At 43.0% G+C, this 18,686-nt stretch overlaps 1 protein-coding gene across 3 annotated transcripts in view; it reads right to left on the reverse strand.

Annotated features, from left to right (window-relative positions):
• The window catches only part of Mettl9 (methyltransferase 9, His-X-His N1(pi)-histidine), a 42,650-nt gene extending 24,937 nt beyond the window's left edge, over positions 1-17,713 (reverse strand). Inside the window, exons 1-3 of one of the 3 annotated variants that reach the window (XM_085693028.1) lie at positions 17,313-17,711; positions 5,367-5,557; positions 637-846 (exon numbers count right to left, since the gene is read on the reverse strand). In XM_085693028.1, coding sequence (XP_085549154.1) covers positions 637-846; positions 5,367-5,557; positions 17,313-17,477 — 566 coding nt within the window. In that variant the 5' untranslated portion in view covers positions 17,478-17,711. Of the gene's footprint in view, positions 1-636; positions 847-5,366; positions 5,558-17,312 lie in introns of all 3 variants that reach the window. The other 2 variants (XM_085693027.2, XM_085693029.2) reach the window with 2 other exon arrangements.
• Positions 17,714-18,686: the final 973 nt, after the last annotated feature.

Raw genomic sequence — 18,686 nt, forward strand, 5'->3', positions numbered from 1 at the left:
AACTGGAAAGAGGGACGAAACAGAGACGACTATTTGAGAGTGTCGGTTGGGAAGATGAAAAAGCTATGAGGATGGATGATACAAATGAACCACTCACTGACCTAATTAGAAACTGAAAAATGATTAAAATGATACATCTTACATTACATATTATTTTTTACCAAAAAGAAAAAAAAAAGTTTAAAGCATACAAAATATCTGGACCAGATCCGACCTAGAGGACAGGTCCTCATCTGTGGCTGCCTGCTCCAAGCTGTCTCTCACTCTTGCTATGTTCCCTGTGATGACAAGTCCTCTGCTTCAGAAAAATGCTGCCATGGAAAATTCCTTTTCTCTGGTTTCCCAATGATTCGTGTTTAATTCTTAACCATGGAAAACTGTTCCTGATTCTTATCACTAGGATATGTACAGAGGTAAAGTGCTGGCCTAGCAAGCTAAGACCCTGTGTCCAATCCCCAGTGAAACACACACACACACACACACACACACACACACGTATGTAAACACACATACATACACTTTAAAGTAGAAATCCATCTAAAACCAAGATATACCCAATACCCCTGGCACACCTCTAGAACTGGTACCTATAAGCAATGTACCCAGTACCCCCAAGCACACCTCTAGAACTGGTACCTGTATTTCTTCTTCTGGAGCTGCCAGATCATCGTTTCAGAAAGTTCAGTGGCATAAATTTCTTCAAAATGAGGGCTCATGATTTTTGTGACTTCTCCATCTCCAGCACCTAAGTCAAGAAGTCTATGAGTTTTCCAGTCCGGATTAATTTTAAGCAGTCTCTGAAACTGATCTGGTGAAAACACAAACATCGAGCCTCTTCCTAGCAACCTGGGGAAAAAGGGTAAGAGTTGAAGTCTATACATATTAATACTTCTAAGTATACACAGAGCAAAATGCACCAAAAATTCTGACTTTGTGAAATTGTTATATGATTAAAATATAGTTTATCTTCTATGACTAAAAAGCAAATTCACTAACATATCATATAACGATATCATGATTTTCAGTTGGAAATGATATTCCAAAATGCATGGTAAGGAGAAGTACAGAAGAAATGAAATAACGGAAGTGCTAACTGAAGTCAAAATAGGAAGAAAAGAAGAAAGAAAAGGCAGAGATGCCAGGCCAGTGGAGTCAGACCGCAGTACTAGGCAGGAGTCAAGCATGCCTTCTAGGATGATAGACTCAACAATGGGTGATAGGAAAAAAGAAATAGCTTTATATAAAAGATACACTAAAAATACAACCATTTTAAAAGAGGAAAAGAGCAACCCTTTCAAGATCAGCCAACTGGCATTAAGGAAGTGGATCCATATTCAGGTAGGTTGTTTTACAATTAGCTGAGACCTATAATTTATTAAAGGTCCTAAAAAAAAAACTTCAGACTGATAGTACTGACTGAAAAGATAAACTAAAAAGAGACTGACAGAAGTGGAGAGCGAAGGAGCCTGCAGAGAAGCAGGGCAGCTCAGGCCTCACAGACATGCACTCCCTACTCCCTTCTTGTTCTTAAATCCTGGTTGGTCTGAGGCAAAATATCTCCAACTTCCTTTAAACAAAACAACCTTTTCTTCAAATGAAACTCAGACTTACAAAATCTAAGGAGCTATTACTGCTGCAACAAGGCTAAAAGCCTGCAACTGCCAGCAGCCCACTTTTAAGATTTTCTCTGCAACCTGAAGCAGCTTGATGCAGCTCCTCCTCAGATCAGGAAAAACACTGGTACCAGAAGCAGAGAAATCTGCATCACTTTGTCACTTTCTGGAAATAATCAGAATGTATACTAAGGTTTATTGTTCAATGACTGTGAAAATGCACACAACACAGTGCTTGCAGTAAGACCAGCTTCAAGAACAGTAATAAAAATGGAGCTGATGTAATAAATTCTTTCTCTTCTTTTGCCATTAAACCATAAGAGAGTTAAACAAAATTCAATAATATATTTACAGTAAATCTTCTGTCTCACATAAATGCTGAAAGACTAGGAAGCAGGAACCAAGAAGACCCCAGAGACCGCAAGCATGTTGTTGAGAACATTTTAGCAAAGAAAGTCATATCTCATAAGAGACATAACTAATCCCCACTGTTTTCATTGCTGGAGGAAAACAAGCACATGTGAGAAAAGGGCTAAACTCGCTGTGCAAAATCCACGCAGGATCCAGTCAGGCGATGGGCTCCAGGCAGCCTGATGCTGACTTCATGCCACAGAACCAAAATAAGTCACAAAGTAGTTTGCCTAAAATTTTCCCAGCTATAAAACGTGTTCCCAAGCCATCTCCCTGGGATGTGAAGGAGCCTGTCATGTTACTATAAAATTATAGGGCCAGAGATCATCTGAGGTCAGAGCTCACAAAATTAATGCACGAAAGTCTACATTTAAAGGCACCAAAAAGAAATGAGGGAAAAACTACCCTATGTTTGCAAAGAACATGAGCAAAGGGGGCTCCATAAAAAAGAGTGCCAAAAAGAGTCAACTAACTCTACCCTTCGAGAAGTTCAGCATGACCTAAGAAGCTAAATGCCCTACACTGTTTAGCAAGCGCAACAGAATTATCCAAGTACACATGGAGACACTGCACTAGTATGACATCAGGCCTCTGGGAAACACTGTGAAGAATGTTCTCCACTCTTTCCAGTCCTTTCTTCATAATCATCCTAGGTTCTCTAGCCAAGTCTCTCTAGACATAAGTCTACAGAGGAGCTGTGTTTCTTCCTTATAAAATAAACTGAAAACAAGCTGGGCATGGTGGTGCACACCTTTAATTTCAGCACTTGGGGGCAGGAGGCAGGCAGGTCTCTGTGAGTTCAAGGCCATTCTGGTTTACAGAGCTAGGTCCAGAACAGTCTAGGGCTACACTGAGAAACCACATCTTGAAAAACCAAAATAAATATAAATAAACTGAAAACAGCTATCAAGTTTCTCAAGGGATATAACTTAGTAGGAGATAAAAAGAGTCCTTGCCCAGTATCACCAATTTTTAAAAAAAAGAAAAGAAAATCTTTTAAACTGGGTGTGGAGGCACATATCTGTTATCCCAGCAGTCAGGAGGCAGAGGTAATAGGGCTGCCACAAGTTCAAGACCAGCCAGAGACACATAGCAAGACACTATGCAAAAACAAAACCAAACAACACAAACCAACTCTCTCTTTGCCTTCTTTCTATCATGAAGAACTTTGATAAGCATCTTGGTTCAAGAAGGTTTCACCATAACTATGTGGTTATTTCTATTGCAGAGAGTACCACTGTATGGTGGAAAATACCAGTGGGTTCAATCTGAGTTCTGAGTAGAGGACAAGAGACAAGTTTAACAAGGGGGTGGGGGCAGGGTGTGGCAGTGATGTGGCTCAGTAGGTAAAGGACCAAACCTGACTACTAAATTCAACCCCCTGCCCACACTGTGGGACAGAATCAAGTCCCACAATCTGTCCACTACCTCCACACTGGTATGCCCTGGCAATGCACATTCACATGCATTCAATGTGCATTCACACACAATAAACAATAGTAATAACTGTAGAATGAGCAAGGCAAACAGAACAGTATGTAACAGGGGTATAGCTCAGGAATACAGGAATTTGAGGCCAATCTGGGCAACTTACTAAGGCTACATAAAACAAAAGGGTAGAGGCAGAAGAGTTACAGTAATAGAAGACAATGGCATTTACCATTATGCTGCCTCTTTGGTCAAACTGTCAAATTCTCCAGTAAGGAATTTTAAGTGGGTTTCAACAGGTAGAAGAAAAAGGAAGTAATTTTAGTTTGAAATGTCCAGAAAGAAAGCACTGATGCAAGCACTTTCTTTAAAAGTTATTTCTTTATTTTATGTGCATTGGTGTTTTGCCTACAGGTATGTCTGTGTGAAGGTGTTGGATCCTCTGGAACTGGAGCTCCTTGTGGGTGCTGGAAACGGAGCCCAGGTCCTCTGGAAGAGCAGCCAAAGCTTTTAACTGCTAAGCCATCTCTCCAGCCCTAAAAGCACTTTTTAAAGAAAAGACTCCCACCTTTTTATCACTTTCAAAGAGTAAAGAACTCCTATAAAGGATTTCTGCATGCCAGAACGTGGTAGTGCTCACTTTTAATCCCAGCACTTGAGAGGCAGAGGCAGGCGGATCTCTGTGAGTTCGAGGTCAGTCTGGCCTACAAAGAGAGCAAAGTCCAGGACAGCCAGAGCCACACAAAGAAACTTTGTCTTGAAAAATAAAAAATTAGAAAAAAAAAAAAAAGAATCTCTGCAATAGTGCCATGCTTGATTTGCAAAAAATAAAAAACAAACAAAAAAAAAAAACCGGAAGGCATAGGACAGAAAACCAATGTAAACAGTGTAACCAATTTTAGGACAAAATAGGCCAGGTTGTATAAACTCAACTCCCATACAAAATATTAAATGTTTGCTGAAGCAAACATAAACCAAGTTCACATAAACAAGGGAAAAAATTAAGCAAGAAGAAACCCTGACGGATGGCTTGTGAGCCTGAAAACATATTTTGGAACTGGAGATGATAGACTGGAGATCCGGACATTTAGCAGAAATTTGATCTAAACCTCAAGGGAAAAAGAAAAGCATCATAGCCGATTGCCAAAATTTGGCTTTCTTCATTGTAAGGCCTTGGGCACGTTTAAAAATCTAACTAAGAAGTGATAAATTATATTTATGAAATCTTTTCTGTAGATATTTATGAAGGAACCAAACTTCCTGGTAAACCTACACATTATGTAAGGACAAATGCCAGATCCTTTAAATAGCTGTTGCCTACTGTTGGGCTGGATAGTCAGATCTCCTCAAAAATTTGTCTGTGGGATGTGGGCTTACGGCCTTCAGTTCTTCCTTCTGCCTACAGTTAGCAGAAGTTTGTTAAAAACACAGACCCTCAGTTGGGTGAAGTGGTACATGTCTTTAACCCCAGAACTTGTGGAGGCAGAGGCAGGAGAAGCTCTGTGAGTTTGAGGTCAGCCTGGTCTACAGAGCGAGGTCCCGGACAGCTAGGACTGTTACACAGAGAAATTGTCTAAAAATAAAAAGAAGATGAAGAAAAAAAAAAACCAAAACAGAAAATATAGACTCTCAGAAGCAACCAACTCATAACCTACCTTTTAACACCATCTCCTGGTGGTTCCTATATTCATCAGAGCAAGAAATGAACTGAAGTCTCCCACCATAGAAATACAGGCTAATAAAGCTATTTGCACAATTACGATGAATTTTAAAAATCTAGGTACACAAGGCTTCAATAGCAATTTTGACAAGCAGGAGTGTTGTGGTTAAGGTAGTATCTAGAACAAGGTAACTTCCCTCTTTCCTTTTTTAAGCCTGAGAATAAAAAGGATGGAAATTCTAATATTCACTTACCCGTTGATAGATGTTCTAGACATAAACAGGCTAAAAACAGATGATACAAAAGAATGATAGAGTTGGATAAATAGCCAGCCAGATTTCTCAATGCTGTTGTTTAAGAAGATCTGTGTTCCTTGATCAAGATAACTCTGAACAAAGACAGACTGAAGGGATTCACATAACTTCTCTCTGTTGCACACATACCACTAGGGGGGGAAAAAAAAAAAACAAGATTAAACACAGTTGATGTAATGCCTAAGAAATCTAAAAAAAAAAAAAACAAACAAACAAAAAAAACCCCAGAAGCCTAAAATCTAATCTAACATCTTCAAATACAATCTCATGACTCTGAGGGCAACCATCAATCATCTTTCCTGCCCACATGACCCACAAAGTTCAGGTGACCTCTCACTTCACTCTCATCACCCAGCCTGCGGGGTAGAGAGGAAGGTAAGAGGGTTTCCAGGTCATGCAGCACAGTAGCTGGCAGAACCAGGTCATCGAACCCTAACCCAAGGCTTCAGTCACAAAACAGTCAAGTCAGAAAACCGTCCTTGGCCGAGACTGACTCAGCATCACAGGCGGATGGCTAGCAGCAGTGTTTAAGTGAAGCACTGTATAATCCAGAGATGCACCTCGAATCTGCCACCCTAATCAGCAGCAGAGTGAACAACAACTAGTTCTCTGGAAAACAGATCAGCTTGCCTTCTTCAGAGACCTCTGGACATCCTGGGGTGTGCTTTAGCAATATGCCCGCCTCAACTCTCATGAGCTCAAGAAAGCTCAAGAAGTTACTTGAGTTCATTCTGCAATTAAGAAGACCAAGTGATTACACACTAAGAAAAGACTTCTAAGAATAGGTTCTAGCGCCGAACGATGGTGGCACATGCCTTTAATCCCAGCACTAGCGAGGCAGAGGCAGGCGCATCTCTGTGAGTTCGAGGCCAGCCTGGTCTACAAGAGCTAGATCCAGGACAGGCTCCAAAGCTACAGAGAAACCCTGTCTTGGGAAAAAAAAAAAATAGGTTCTATCCAGATAATATTTTTTAAAAACAAAATTTCCACAACTACAGAGAAAGTTAACCTTCAAAGGTTAGACACATGGCTGTGTTTAAAGGACCCAGATTCAGTTTTCTAGCACCCACACGGCAGCTCACAACCATCTGTGACTCCAGTTTTCGGGAATCTAATGCTCTCTTCTAGCCTCCCCAGGCATAGTATGCACATGGTGCACATATATACATGCAGGCAAAACACCCACAGGCACGAAAGTATCTTTATATGTTTATTTAGCAAGCCTTCCAAAACAAATGCTGCCCATCTCCCTAGAGTTAGTGTAGCAGGAAAGTGGGAAAGGAGGTTGCACAGCAGCTTCAGTGTAGACCTATGTGAGCTCAGACAGTGACTCTCCTTAGCTCACAAGTGTGATGCCACGGTATCTATCCTGGAGGACAGACAGCCTACTATGAAGATTAAATACAATGCGGACAAGTCAGTATAGCACAAGGCAGCTGTAGTGATTCCTCTAATACAGACACCCTCAAGTCCCTTATACACAGTGGGAAAACTGCAGACGGTTACTTTTAGTGCGTTATTTATTAGGAAACTACTAATTTTTCCAAATAAGGAGTCTATTAGCCCAAAGTGACTTGCTTAACCTTGACAAATCTGACCACTTACTAGCAATAAGAGTCCCATAACTTCCTGCACCATTAGTGGAGCAATTTTACAGTCATCCTACACTTAGTAAATGCTGAGTGCAATCAGTCTTTCTGACACTAACATTAAAAGAAACCAAATGGAAGCCAACAAAAACATGCAAAAGGTCACAGTAAATGTCAGTGATTCATCCTTCATACACTCTACACACTCCAAAGTTTCTCGCTCTTGACTACTTTGTACTAACTTGCTATTTAACCACTGCTAACAAAACTTCCTAGACTTTACCTAAAACTCCTTGTTGTCTCTGCTATAGTGACAAGCTATAAAATGGCTTGAAATTCACAGCCTACACTTCTCTCCTTGGTCTGGAAATGTTCTTGCTTAATCATTTACTATTTACTAATCCTTAAAACTTACTGAGCCTGAAGCTATGCCCCAGTACAGCTCATAAACCATTTTTATTATACTCATGACCTTGTGCACATTCTGAACTCTACAACTGAGTTACTCTGACTTGTATTTATTTTTTACTCTGAAATGGCTAATCAAGTTGAAACACAGCACCTTGCTAACAGGCAATCAGGAGCATTCTGTTAATGTGGGCAAGAAGTCATCCAACTGAAAACCAGGAGCTAAGGATTTCTTGGCATCCATTTGTAAATGGACAACAAGAGTAACAATGGATTCTGACTTTCAGAAGAAGTGGCATCATTAACTGCTACTATTGCTTTCAAGCACCACGAAAAAAAAATCTCAAATTTTAATAGCATATTTCTCCATTCATAAATACTAACATGCATTTGGACCATTACTGCCACAAAAGTTTTCTTAGAAAAAAAAAAAACTATGGTGTTTTGATCCAGGCTCATATATTTGAATGCTTAGTCACCAGAGAGCAAGCGAGTGGCACTATTTTAAAGGGGGAGAGGGGTAATTAGGAGGTGTGGCCTTGCTGAAGGAAGTGTGGCACTACAGGTGGGCTTTGAGGTTTTTAAAGTCCATGCCAAGCTTACAGTCCCTCTTCTCAGCCTGCAGACCAGGATGCAGTTCTCAGCTACCACTCGAGCACCTGCCTGCCACCATGTTTCCTGACATGATGATAATGGATTATGGGAAAATACTACAAACTTTAAATTTTTTGTGCAGACTGTGAAGATACCTCAGTTAATAAGATGCTTGTTTTTCAAACATGAGGGCCTGAGTTCAATGCCCAGAACCCATAAATTCTGAAATTCTAAGTAAGCCTTCAATTAAATATTTTCTTTCCTAAGAGTTGCCTTTGTCGCGGAGCCTCTTCACAGCAATGGAGTGACAGATGGTGTTTAGTAAATGGAATATGCTGCAAAATAAAAAGGAGTAAAGCTCTTCTCTGTGAAGGTTTCCATGTCCCTCCGGGCCAGTGATGTGATACAAGCCTCACGTCCACAACAGCACCAGCCGCCATTACCAAAGAGCAGAAACAACTCAACTGCCCGTTAACTGATGAGTAAGAAAGTATAAGGGACGCACACAAGGGAACAGTGTTCAGGCATAAAAAGAATAAAGTACAGGCTCGTGCTCCAGAAAATGCACCTTGACAACACATTAAGTAAAATAAACCAGTCACAAGAGGTCACAAACTGTATAGTTCAGCATATTCTATGATATAGAAATCCAGAGACAAAAAGCAGATTCTGTGGCCCAGGCTTTGGGCAAAGAGATAGTAGATACTAGGAACAGGCTTATTAATGGGCATAAAGTTTCTTTTGGAGGTAGTAAAAAAATTTCAAAATTAGGTATTAGTGATGGTTGCACAGCTCTAAAAATACTAGAAACTATTAAATTATATATTTTAAATTTTCTTGTGAACTGCAAAGATAACTCAGTTGATAAGGTGGTTGCCTTACACACATGAGGGCCTGAGCTCAATGCCCAGAACCCAGGTAAATAAAGAAGCCAGGCATGTGGTGTTAAATTTATAATCCAGTGCTGGGAAGGTAGGGACAGATAAAAGTCCTAAGGCTTGCTAGGTGGTCAGCCTCGCCCTGCATATCTGGCCAGTGATAGACCATCTCAAAGAGAACAAAATGGACAACACCTGAGGACGACACCCAAGGTTATTGAGTGCCATTTACACTCACAAACATGAATACATATATATTCACACTATTTTCACAGCAAACACACCTACATGTAAGTAGGCAGTTTGATCCTATAGAAATTAAGCAATCAGGAAACACATATGACCTAGTAAACTTCTTAGCATGTAAAATGCAATAATACATAACCGTAATAACAGTCCAAGTGCTCACCATGGTCTCCAAGGCCTTACAAGATTACTGTTCTTTCTTGATCACAGCCTCAACGCACAACATATGCTACCATTATGCTGGGCTCCTCTCTTCTAAAGGTTCCCTTCCCACAGAGATTCCACATAACATTTGTCACTGCCCACTGTGCTCCCTCCTGGTCAATGCAGCCCAACTTGATTTCCCTAAACTTCTAGAATAACTTAAGAGTTCCCTGTACTAATCCCCTCTCATACATCCCATGTGTCTCCCTGGCAATACGTATGCCAGCTGAATAGTGACTGTACACAATTGCATGTTTAACACCTATCCTCACAGACTAAGATTCATAAAGACCTGGGAGAATAGCTGACTTCAAAGGAAGACAGAGACAAATGATTTATTAGCCTCTGGCTCTCAAAACAATTACTTCTAAGACTCATAGGAAGTCTAAACAGGTAGAATCTGGTATCTTTAACAAACTCATGGAGAAAACAAGGATAACTACAGAGACCTGTTACTGAGTTGTCAGTTGCTCAAAATCCACGGTTTCTACAAGACTTTACTTAACCCTATCTTTGTAAACAGTTGTTAAGAGTTATCTACCTACCTACCACAAAACTGCATTATCACACACAAGCAAATATGGAAGACAGACAGTAAGCACCCACAGGTGCCAAGCACCTGGCAAATCTTTATGTTGCAATTACACCATATAACTTTTCATTTTGTTTTGTTTGTTTGTTTGAATGGTGTCTTACCCTGTAGTGACCTTTTTTGTTTTAACAAATAAAGCTTTGAGCTAAGTCACTAGAGGCCAGGGAGTGGTGGCACACACCTTTAATCCCAGGACTCAGGAGACAGAGGGATCTCTTAGTTCAAGGTTATACTGGGCTACACTGACCCAGTTTAAAAGAGAAACAGAGATAACACAAAGGGGATCCCAGCACTTGGGATCCCACACCTTTAAACTCAGCACTACGGAGTTGGAGATAGGAGTAATGTGGCTGGGCAGAGAGAGTTATATAAGGTGGGAGGAGACAGGAGCTCAGTGCAGTCAGAGGCAACAATCTGAAGCAGTCAGTCTGAGGATGCAGACTGAGGATAGGGTCGCCCTTTTGGTATGAGAATTCGGTAGAGGTAAAAGGTGTCTCTAGTGATTGGCTGCACTGCTTCTCTGATCTCCTAGCTTTCACCCCTAATATCTGACTCCAGATTTTTATTAAGAACAATTAGAACTTGTGTAACATACCCTGTAGCACAGGTTGGTCTAGAGCTCACTATGTAGCTCAGACTAGAGGCAACTGCCTGCCTCAGCCTCCCATGCTCTAGAATTACAGGCATGAGCTACTTCATGTGGGTTAAACCTCTTTTGAAGAGACAGGAAATCCAGAGTCCCAGAGTGCCTTCAGCTGGTTCTAGATCCTATTTGTGCCAAGAGCATCTTTTACAAAGGGTTCTTGCTTCACTCTGTCCAGTACTACTTGAAAATAAGCAGGGCTATTCTCCAATGAAGCTAGTCTGGACACGTTTGAAGAAATTAATAACCCAATCCAGGCAGTGTATTCCTGTGGGCCAGTGTTTCTCAATCTTGGCACTGACACTTGGGCCTGGCAACCCTTTATTACAGATTACCTTTACACATCAGATGCTACTAGCACCACCCCAGTGAACAAAATGTAGCCAGAGAGCAACAGTCACTGCTTGAGAAACTATGAGAACTGGATTTAGCCAGGAATGTTTCCTATCTTGGCTTAACTGTGGTCTAAGACTGTTACTGATTACAGGAGGGACTCACTGGTCTCAAAAGTTGAATTCCAGAAGCAAAAATAAATTCTGAAACCAAAAGGAACAAGTAGCAATGAGACTAGGATCTGGATTCCAACCTGCAGAGCCCTCAATAAGAAAACCTTGCTGAGAAGCCAACAAGAGCCAAGCAGTGAGAAGCTATGGCACACAGCGGTGCTCTCCTGCAGTCACTGCTCTCCAAACAAGCAGGCTTAATGACCTTGGGTGGCTGCCTAAAGACACGTGGGCACTTTCCAGCAGGTGAAGTTCTTTGAATGCATGTTCCTCAAAGGCTGCAGAGACAAAGGTGCATTGGGCAAGAACAAAATACTTACCCTTAATAAATTTCATGGTGGAAATTTATTATGCACCAACTCTAACAAGGCTCAAATCCGCAATGTTGAGAGCACAATGTCTAAAAGGGCATTTCATTATCACCCTCCTTTAAAGGTCTGTGATCTTATTAATCAAGTAAACTTTGAAATCCAACCAACCCACCGATGCCAGGCACAGTAGGCTGTGATAACTCAACACCTCTGTAAAACTATAGTAACTAGCAATATTGTCATTACTCACACAAGACTGCAAGGACAGTAATAACTTGACAAATAATAAAGAGCCAAATTGGATGGGTGACAGTAGCATGGTGGGGTTTCTGACAATATTACTAAATAAAGATAATGAGACATGAGGTCATACGGTCTTTCAAAACTTCTTCATGGTTTGGAGAGATGGCTCAGCGGGGAAAAGCAAGTGCTGTGCCAACATGAAGAACCAAGTTGAAATTCCAGGTACACATAAAAAGCCAGGCAGTCTAGCCAAAACCATGGTCTTGCGGGTCAGTGAGAGACCCTGTCTATTCAAGGGCATAGGCAGAGTGATAGAGGAATATACTCAATGTCCTCTAGCCTCCACGACTATGCACCTGCATATACCATACATACACACTCACTACACACACAAAAAAGCTTCATTAAGCACATATACATTTCATAATATTTATATAACCTGGTTGATGAGTTACTATTAGAGTAAAGGAAATGCAGCTTCTCTGTAAAACTACAGCTAATTGTCAAGGCTAATGGACACAGTTAAAAGTTTTTCTAAAATTGATTTCTGGAATTTCCACCAACCAAATACATGCTATACAATGAATACTCTTTTCTTTCAAAATACAACAGAATTGAACACACCAAAAGAACTTGAAAATTATAAAACACTGCTTATTGACTTTATATAGTGTGACAAAATAAAATATTTGGTCTTTTCCCCCATGTTCCTGGTATAGAGCTCCTAAAACTTCTGAGAAACCTTCCTGGTGATAAGAATGTCTTTTTGAGACTGGAGAGGTGACTCAGTGGTTAAGATCACTTACTGCTCTTCCAGATCACCAACTATGAAGAAGAGCTGTTAGAGGATTATAAAGCACAACTTACTTAAAATTACCAGGTACATGGTAAGAGCCCTAGTAAGTGTTCATGTGTCAGAAGGAAACGGCTGGCTGGCCAGGACGGGGGGATAGGACACAGTTCATACTAACCATCTGGGCACCCAAATCATTCTCAAAAGAAATGAGACCCATGAATTTAATGAATAAACATTCTTTCCCATTAGAGAGGTGGTCAGAAAAAGCCCAAGAACTACAAACTTTAAAGTTAAGGACTCAGAAATTCCATTCCCAGATGCAATGCAATCAGTCTCAAAATTTCACAACTGACATACTCTAAATAAAAGACAGCTCAGGAGTAAATCCAAAACCCACTCACTATTTTTCTAGAAATTTGTAACAAGTCAGTTATCTCTTTACTTGAGATGTGTAATGGGGTCGTAGGAATTAGAATCCCTCCAAGATATATCAACAATGAGTAAAGAAAGATAGCCCCATGGGGCTGGAGAGCTGGCTCAGTGGTTAGTTAAGAGCACTGACTGTCCTTCCCAGAGGTCCTAAATTCAGTTCCCAGCTACCACACGGTGGCTCTCACCATCTACAAAGAGATCTCCTGGCCTCTTAAGGCATGCAAGCATATATGGCACCCAATTCTGGTAATTAAGGCCCATAATGAAATATACACATGCATATGTCCTGGCTTTAGGTGCATCTTTCTATAAATGATAGCACCTGGTAAGGCCAAGACTGACTGAGAATTTCCCTCTCCCCAATACTGGCCAAAGCTTGTGAGTAAACCTCTGTCCTTCCATCCATTTCTGTCTGCAAGTTTTCTGCAGCGCACCCTGCAGCATAAACATCAGGCTCCACTAACAACCTCAATGCGCACAATGAAAGGTGCCCGCGCATTCATAGTGGAGAGCCATTTATACAGATTAGATCAAGTTGCTTTAGCTTGGACTTAATAAATATATAACTGGCAGTCCTCATTCCAAATACTCTCTCATGATTAGTGTTTTATAATCCTAAGATTTTAACAAAACTCCTGATGGGCACAACAACAGACTCTTTTTAGTACAGGTTACAGGGTCCTCTAGGGCACTTTCAAAGGGGAACATAATGACCCTTGGCACATTCAAGGAAGGAAGTGATCTTAGTGTTCCATGAAACTGAGGCACGCACTTGTTTAAGGGCTTTAGTAGAGGGTGCAAAGAGGAAAGAAACCTCCTCCGGAGTCTTTAGTATTCGGCTGCAAAGGCTTCCAGCCTGGAAGGCAGAGCAGAGACACCAATTCATCAGTCTGTTGGCTAGCTGGCTGACACCTTGAGCATGGTTAACTCATGCCTGACTTCTGCCAACCTCCACAAGGCAAATGAGGAAAAAGGGACAGGAAACTCAACCTATCCTTTAGCACATCTGACTCTGGCTGTGACATTCAAGTACTTTTTCATTTGGAAATATATATTCAATTCTCTCTTGACTATTGTAGAGGCTGGCACAGCAGCTCTGAGCTTATATAAGAAGGTAAAAATAGACTCTTTTTACATGTAAGCACTAGGCTTACATGTAGCTTGTAATATTAAGTGACTTTTAAATAATTCCACACATTAAATGTTATATGTGAAAAACAAATACAAGTTTTCCACCTGGAGAAAGTGCTATGGTTTGGAACCAACAAGTTTTATAACAATCTTTCAATCCATCCATTGAGAGGCTGTGGATGACTGTTATTACTAAGAATCTAGTTATTGGGGCCTTGAGGAGCCTTTCAAGTTTCAATAGCTCCATAATGGTTCTTTAACTTTAAGCACTAGGTAGAACGCACCAAAAAGACTACATCCAAAGGGTTTTGTGGTTTCCTATGCTCTGAGTGTACTGACAATGATGAGTGACATCTAGTTCTTGCTGCTTTCTACTTCGCCCCCACCGAGTCCATCCTCCCATCCTGTGGTTGAGAATCCCACACTGCTGATCAACAAAGCTGGGAACTGGGGGGGGGGGGGGGGGGGGGCGGAGGGGACGACAGACTTAAAGATAGGGCAGAGAAAATACTGTTGGGTGGTGATTACTTCTTTACCCAAACACACACACAGTCCATAGCTGAACCAATGAGATGGCTCTGTTTCAACGAAACTTGAAGACTCTGATATTTGAATTTCATATGTGAAATTCTCATGTTACAAAACAGTATTTTGTACTCCCATTGACAACCATTTAAAAACATGAGGCTATTCTTATTTCACAAGCTACCCAGGTAAATAAAACCAGTTCAGCCTGCTGGTTATGTCCCTTCTCCAGAAGTCCTTCTTCTTGCCAAAGTAAAGCATAATCTAGTTCTGCAACTAGCACACTGAAACAAGTAATTAGTTTTCAAGCTAAGCCCAACAACTAAACAGCAATTTTTAGTAAGTAAACTTCACTGCAGGTCTCTCTTAACTAAAAAACCCTGCACCATAAATCCTTTATAAAACACCACCAAGAAAACCTGTGCTAAGATGGTTTAGCCTGGAACTCCTCTTTCATGCAACTCCAAAAGAACCAGATGCGGCTGGCCATGGAACCCACACACCCAAATGAACACCAGAAAACCTCTATAAAACTATTAATTTGAAGGGGAAAACCATTAAAGTTGCTTCACAAGCAACAGAGTTATGCAGCAAACCAGGATTCTGGAATATAAAAGAAGCAAGTCATGCACTCTGCGGAGACACAAAAAGGACAGCCTCTCTCTCTGTGAGCTCATGGTGGCTTCTAGGGGTACACACTTTCCTCCTGGTCATCTTCATCTTTACTCACAGACATTTCTTTTTCATAACACAAATGTATTCACCTCAAAAATAATGTCTGGCAGGGTTTAGCAGTGAGCACTTAAAATTACCCCAGTACTCAGGTCAGTGTAGGAGGATTGTGAAGCTGAGGCCATCCTAAACTACTCAAAACACTAAGCAAGCCAGATGTGATGCTGAACACCTGTAATCCTAGCATTCTGGAAGTTGAGGCAGAAAGATTGCTTTGAGTTCAAAGCCAGCCTGGACTACATAGGATTACTAGGACAGCCAGAGCTACAAGGCCCTGTCTCAAAATTAAATACATTAACAATGACTGTGGATGAGCCTGTGGTACAGTGGTTGCCTGGCATGTACAGACCCTGGGTTCGATCCTCGGCACCACAAAAATAAATGAATGTATGTAATTAGAAAATGCTCTCTGCTAGAAATACAGAGACAGTGTCCACCAACAGAAACCAACTTTCAGTTTTTAAAATAAATACAATTTTTTTTAAAGATTTCTTTTAAATATCAGTGCGCGCGCATGCGCAAGCACAAAGACGGCCAGGGGTATCCAATCCCGTGGGAACTAGAGTTACAAGAGTTGTGAGTTATCTGGCATGGGTGCTGGAAACTGAACAGCACATTCTTTAACTACTGAGCCATCCCATAAGCACAATTTTTATGAGCACTTAAATCAAGTCGCTGCAGTATTCACAAGTGTGACCAACAACTGGGAGACTCAGCCATAATTCTTCATCAAAGAAAATGATCTTTTTTTCTATCTAGTCCTTGTTAAAAACAGCATTTCCAATTCCTCGTTCCACATGGACATGAGGCATCCTGGTACCTGCAGGGTAGTATGTCTATGACACTGAGCTAGCAGAAAGTAGCCCATTGCGATAAATATGGCTATACAACGTAAGATTGTATATACTAAGTTTATATACACTCTTAACACCATGAGTGGTAATCCAAAACACCACAATCACTAGGGCATTTTTTTTAAATGTAAATCTAGGATTACTTCCAAAATAGAGAAAGGGGCCTGAGTATCTATCAACAGTAGAACAGTTTCCGGGATCTGAGTTCCGTTCCAGCAACAATAAAAAAAAACAATGCATCCCAATAATCAGTAAATAAAAACCTAATGCTGCTTTTATACATGAAAAAGTGAGGTCGAAAATGACACGAATAATTCCTTGTTTCTCTCTGTAAAAGCAAGATGTACTAAACTCTGACTTTTAGAAGCCCAAAGTTTGTCTAAATTCCAAAGCAGCTCTTCGATGACTGCAAGGTTAACCGCAAACTACTTACGATCAAATATGAAATACCTCTCCTCTTAATTCAACAGTTGACCCATGCATACTTCTTTAAGAGGTACAAACAGCTAATGAAAAGACCGTCCAGCCAGTAGAATCCCACGACTCACGATCCATTAACTACAAGAATTCACCGCTGCACAGTTCTGATTTTAAAAACCTCTCCCTTTAGACCCTCCTTGTCCTAACCTTTCTGGTCAGCTAACTAAAGAACCGTCTCTTAGGCAGAAGGGAAGGGAGGGTTCCCAGGCTGGGAGCCCAGACCTGTCAAACACATTTTTTTAAGTGCTTCGGGAAAATGTCAGCCGAATGGTTCACGAGGCCCGGTTGAATTTCTTTATAACCCTTTGTATGTTCAGATATTCGGTTAGACAAAAAGAAGGACCGGCTTTCGGTTTTGCTCCTCGGGGGAGAGGAAGGTTGGCCCGGGTGATGGTGGGGGCTGTTTTCTGCTCGGGCCCCGGTGCCAGCTGGGTGGCCCACCCCAAAGTTGCACGGATCCTGAGGCCGGGCGCGGACGCCGCCGGGGGCCTAGGAACAATGCGGGGTTCCGGGGCGCCCACGCTGGGCCCTGGGGAGCTGGGCAGCGGAGGCCGTACTCTGCCCGCGCCACCGAACAAAAGGCGCCGCGGGGCCAGCGCCCGGGCCGGGAAAAGTTTGTGCAAGGCTGGGGCCGAGGCCAGAGCGCGCCGCCCCGCACAATGGCCCGGGCGAGCGCGGGAAGGCCGAGCGCCACGCCCCCGCTCCGCAGGGCTGCGGCCCAGTACCTGGTGCGTGTCCTTCCCGCCGCCCGCGGCCGCAGCTGGCCCGCCGGGGCCGCTCGTCATGTTCACGTACAGGGAGCGGGAGAGCGGGCTCCGCAGCGTCCACATCCTCCGAGCCAGCCACACGGACGCCAGGCTCAGGCACAGCCAGCCCGCCAACAGTCTCATCGGGGGGCCGCGGCCGCCAGCTCGGATCACCGCCGGGCCCAGGCCCAGGAGGAGGAGGAGGAGCCGCCGCCTCCGGCCACCGCTGTCGCCGCCCGAGCTCGAGCCATCGCCGCCAAGTCGCCCGTGCAGCCCCCTTCGGGGCCGAGGCGGGGGTGAGGGGGGGGAGAAGGGGGAGGTGGGAGGAGTGGCGGGCGTGTGGCCTTCTCGAGTCCCCCACGGCCCTTCCCGGTCGGGAACGCCAACGCCCCCAGCTCCGGTTTCCACCCGGAGCACGTACAGACAGACGCAGGAGGGGCGTTCTTCCCCTACCCAATGAGCGGAGGCGGGCCGGCCGGGGAGGCGGGAGAAAGACTCCCTTTCCGCACGCTCCCCGTGGTGGCCGCTTGGGCGCCTAATGGCGGAAGATCTGGGGAGACTTCCGAAAGGGGTTATGAGAGTCTTGCCAATCCGAGGTGGGACCTGCAGGACTTCCGGTCTTTCCTTGCCTTAGTAGTTGCCGGTGCGACCCTCGACCACACCCTGGCGGGATTTTTACCTAATCGTTCAGATGGACTCCGGGAAGAAGGAACCTTGTCCCTTTCTTTCCCAAGTCCAGACACACTCAGACCCAGGTCTATCCAGTAGACCAAGGCTTCCCTTCTTGTTACGGGCTTGACTGTCTTATTAATGATTTCCATCTGGGACCGGAGAGCCTGACTCCCAACTCAAAAGCCACCCAGTAGCTGTAAAGCAGAGAATCTGGGGGAAAGGGATCCCAGCGCTACTCCCAGTCCCCAGGATTCCCAAGCTGAGGAGCTGCTGTCAGACGTTTCCTTTTGTGAAGCCATTGTGGGCTGAAACCTCTGCCTTTTGTTGGAAACTGATGCTGCTGGAGCACCCAACGAAACATGGAAAATGACACCCTGTTCGACAACGAAGGCCACAAGTTAGCCCCTGTCAGATTTCCTTGAGCTAACAGATGTTGGACCTGTCACCCAAAGTGAGCTCAGGTCCAGGAGAGTTAGCCGGATGTTTCTTTGATCATTTATAGCAGGAAGAAACCTAACTATGTTTCCAAACTGAAGGGTCATGAGGGTTTCCTGTGGCTCAGCTTCCTACTGCTACACAACTACAACTAGAGAATGACATTTCCTGGGCCTGCTACTCATACCTTCTTGGGTTTGAAGGAACATGCTTTTCATGGGGTAGCGCCAGAGATTCTGTACATTA

Source organism: Myodes glareolus, chromosome 7, assembly GCF_982192425.1.
Source record: "Myodes glareolus chromosome 7, mMyoGla1.1, whole genome shotgun sequence".
NCBI lineage: Eukaryota > Metazoa > Chordata > Mammalia > Rodentia > Cricetidae > Myodes > Myodes glareolus.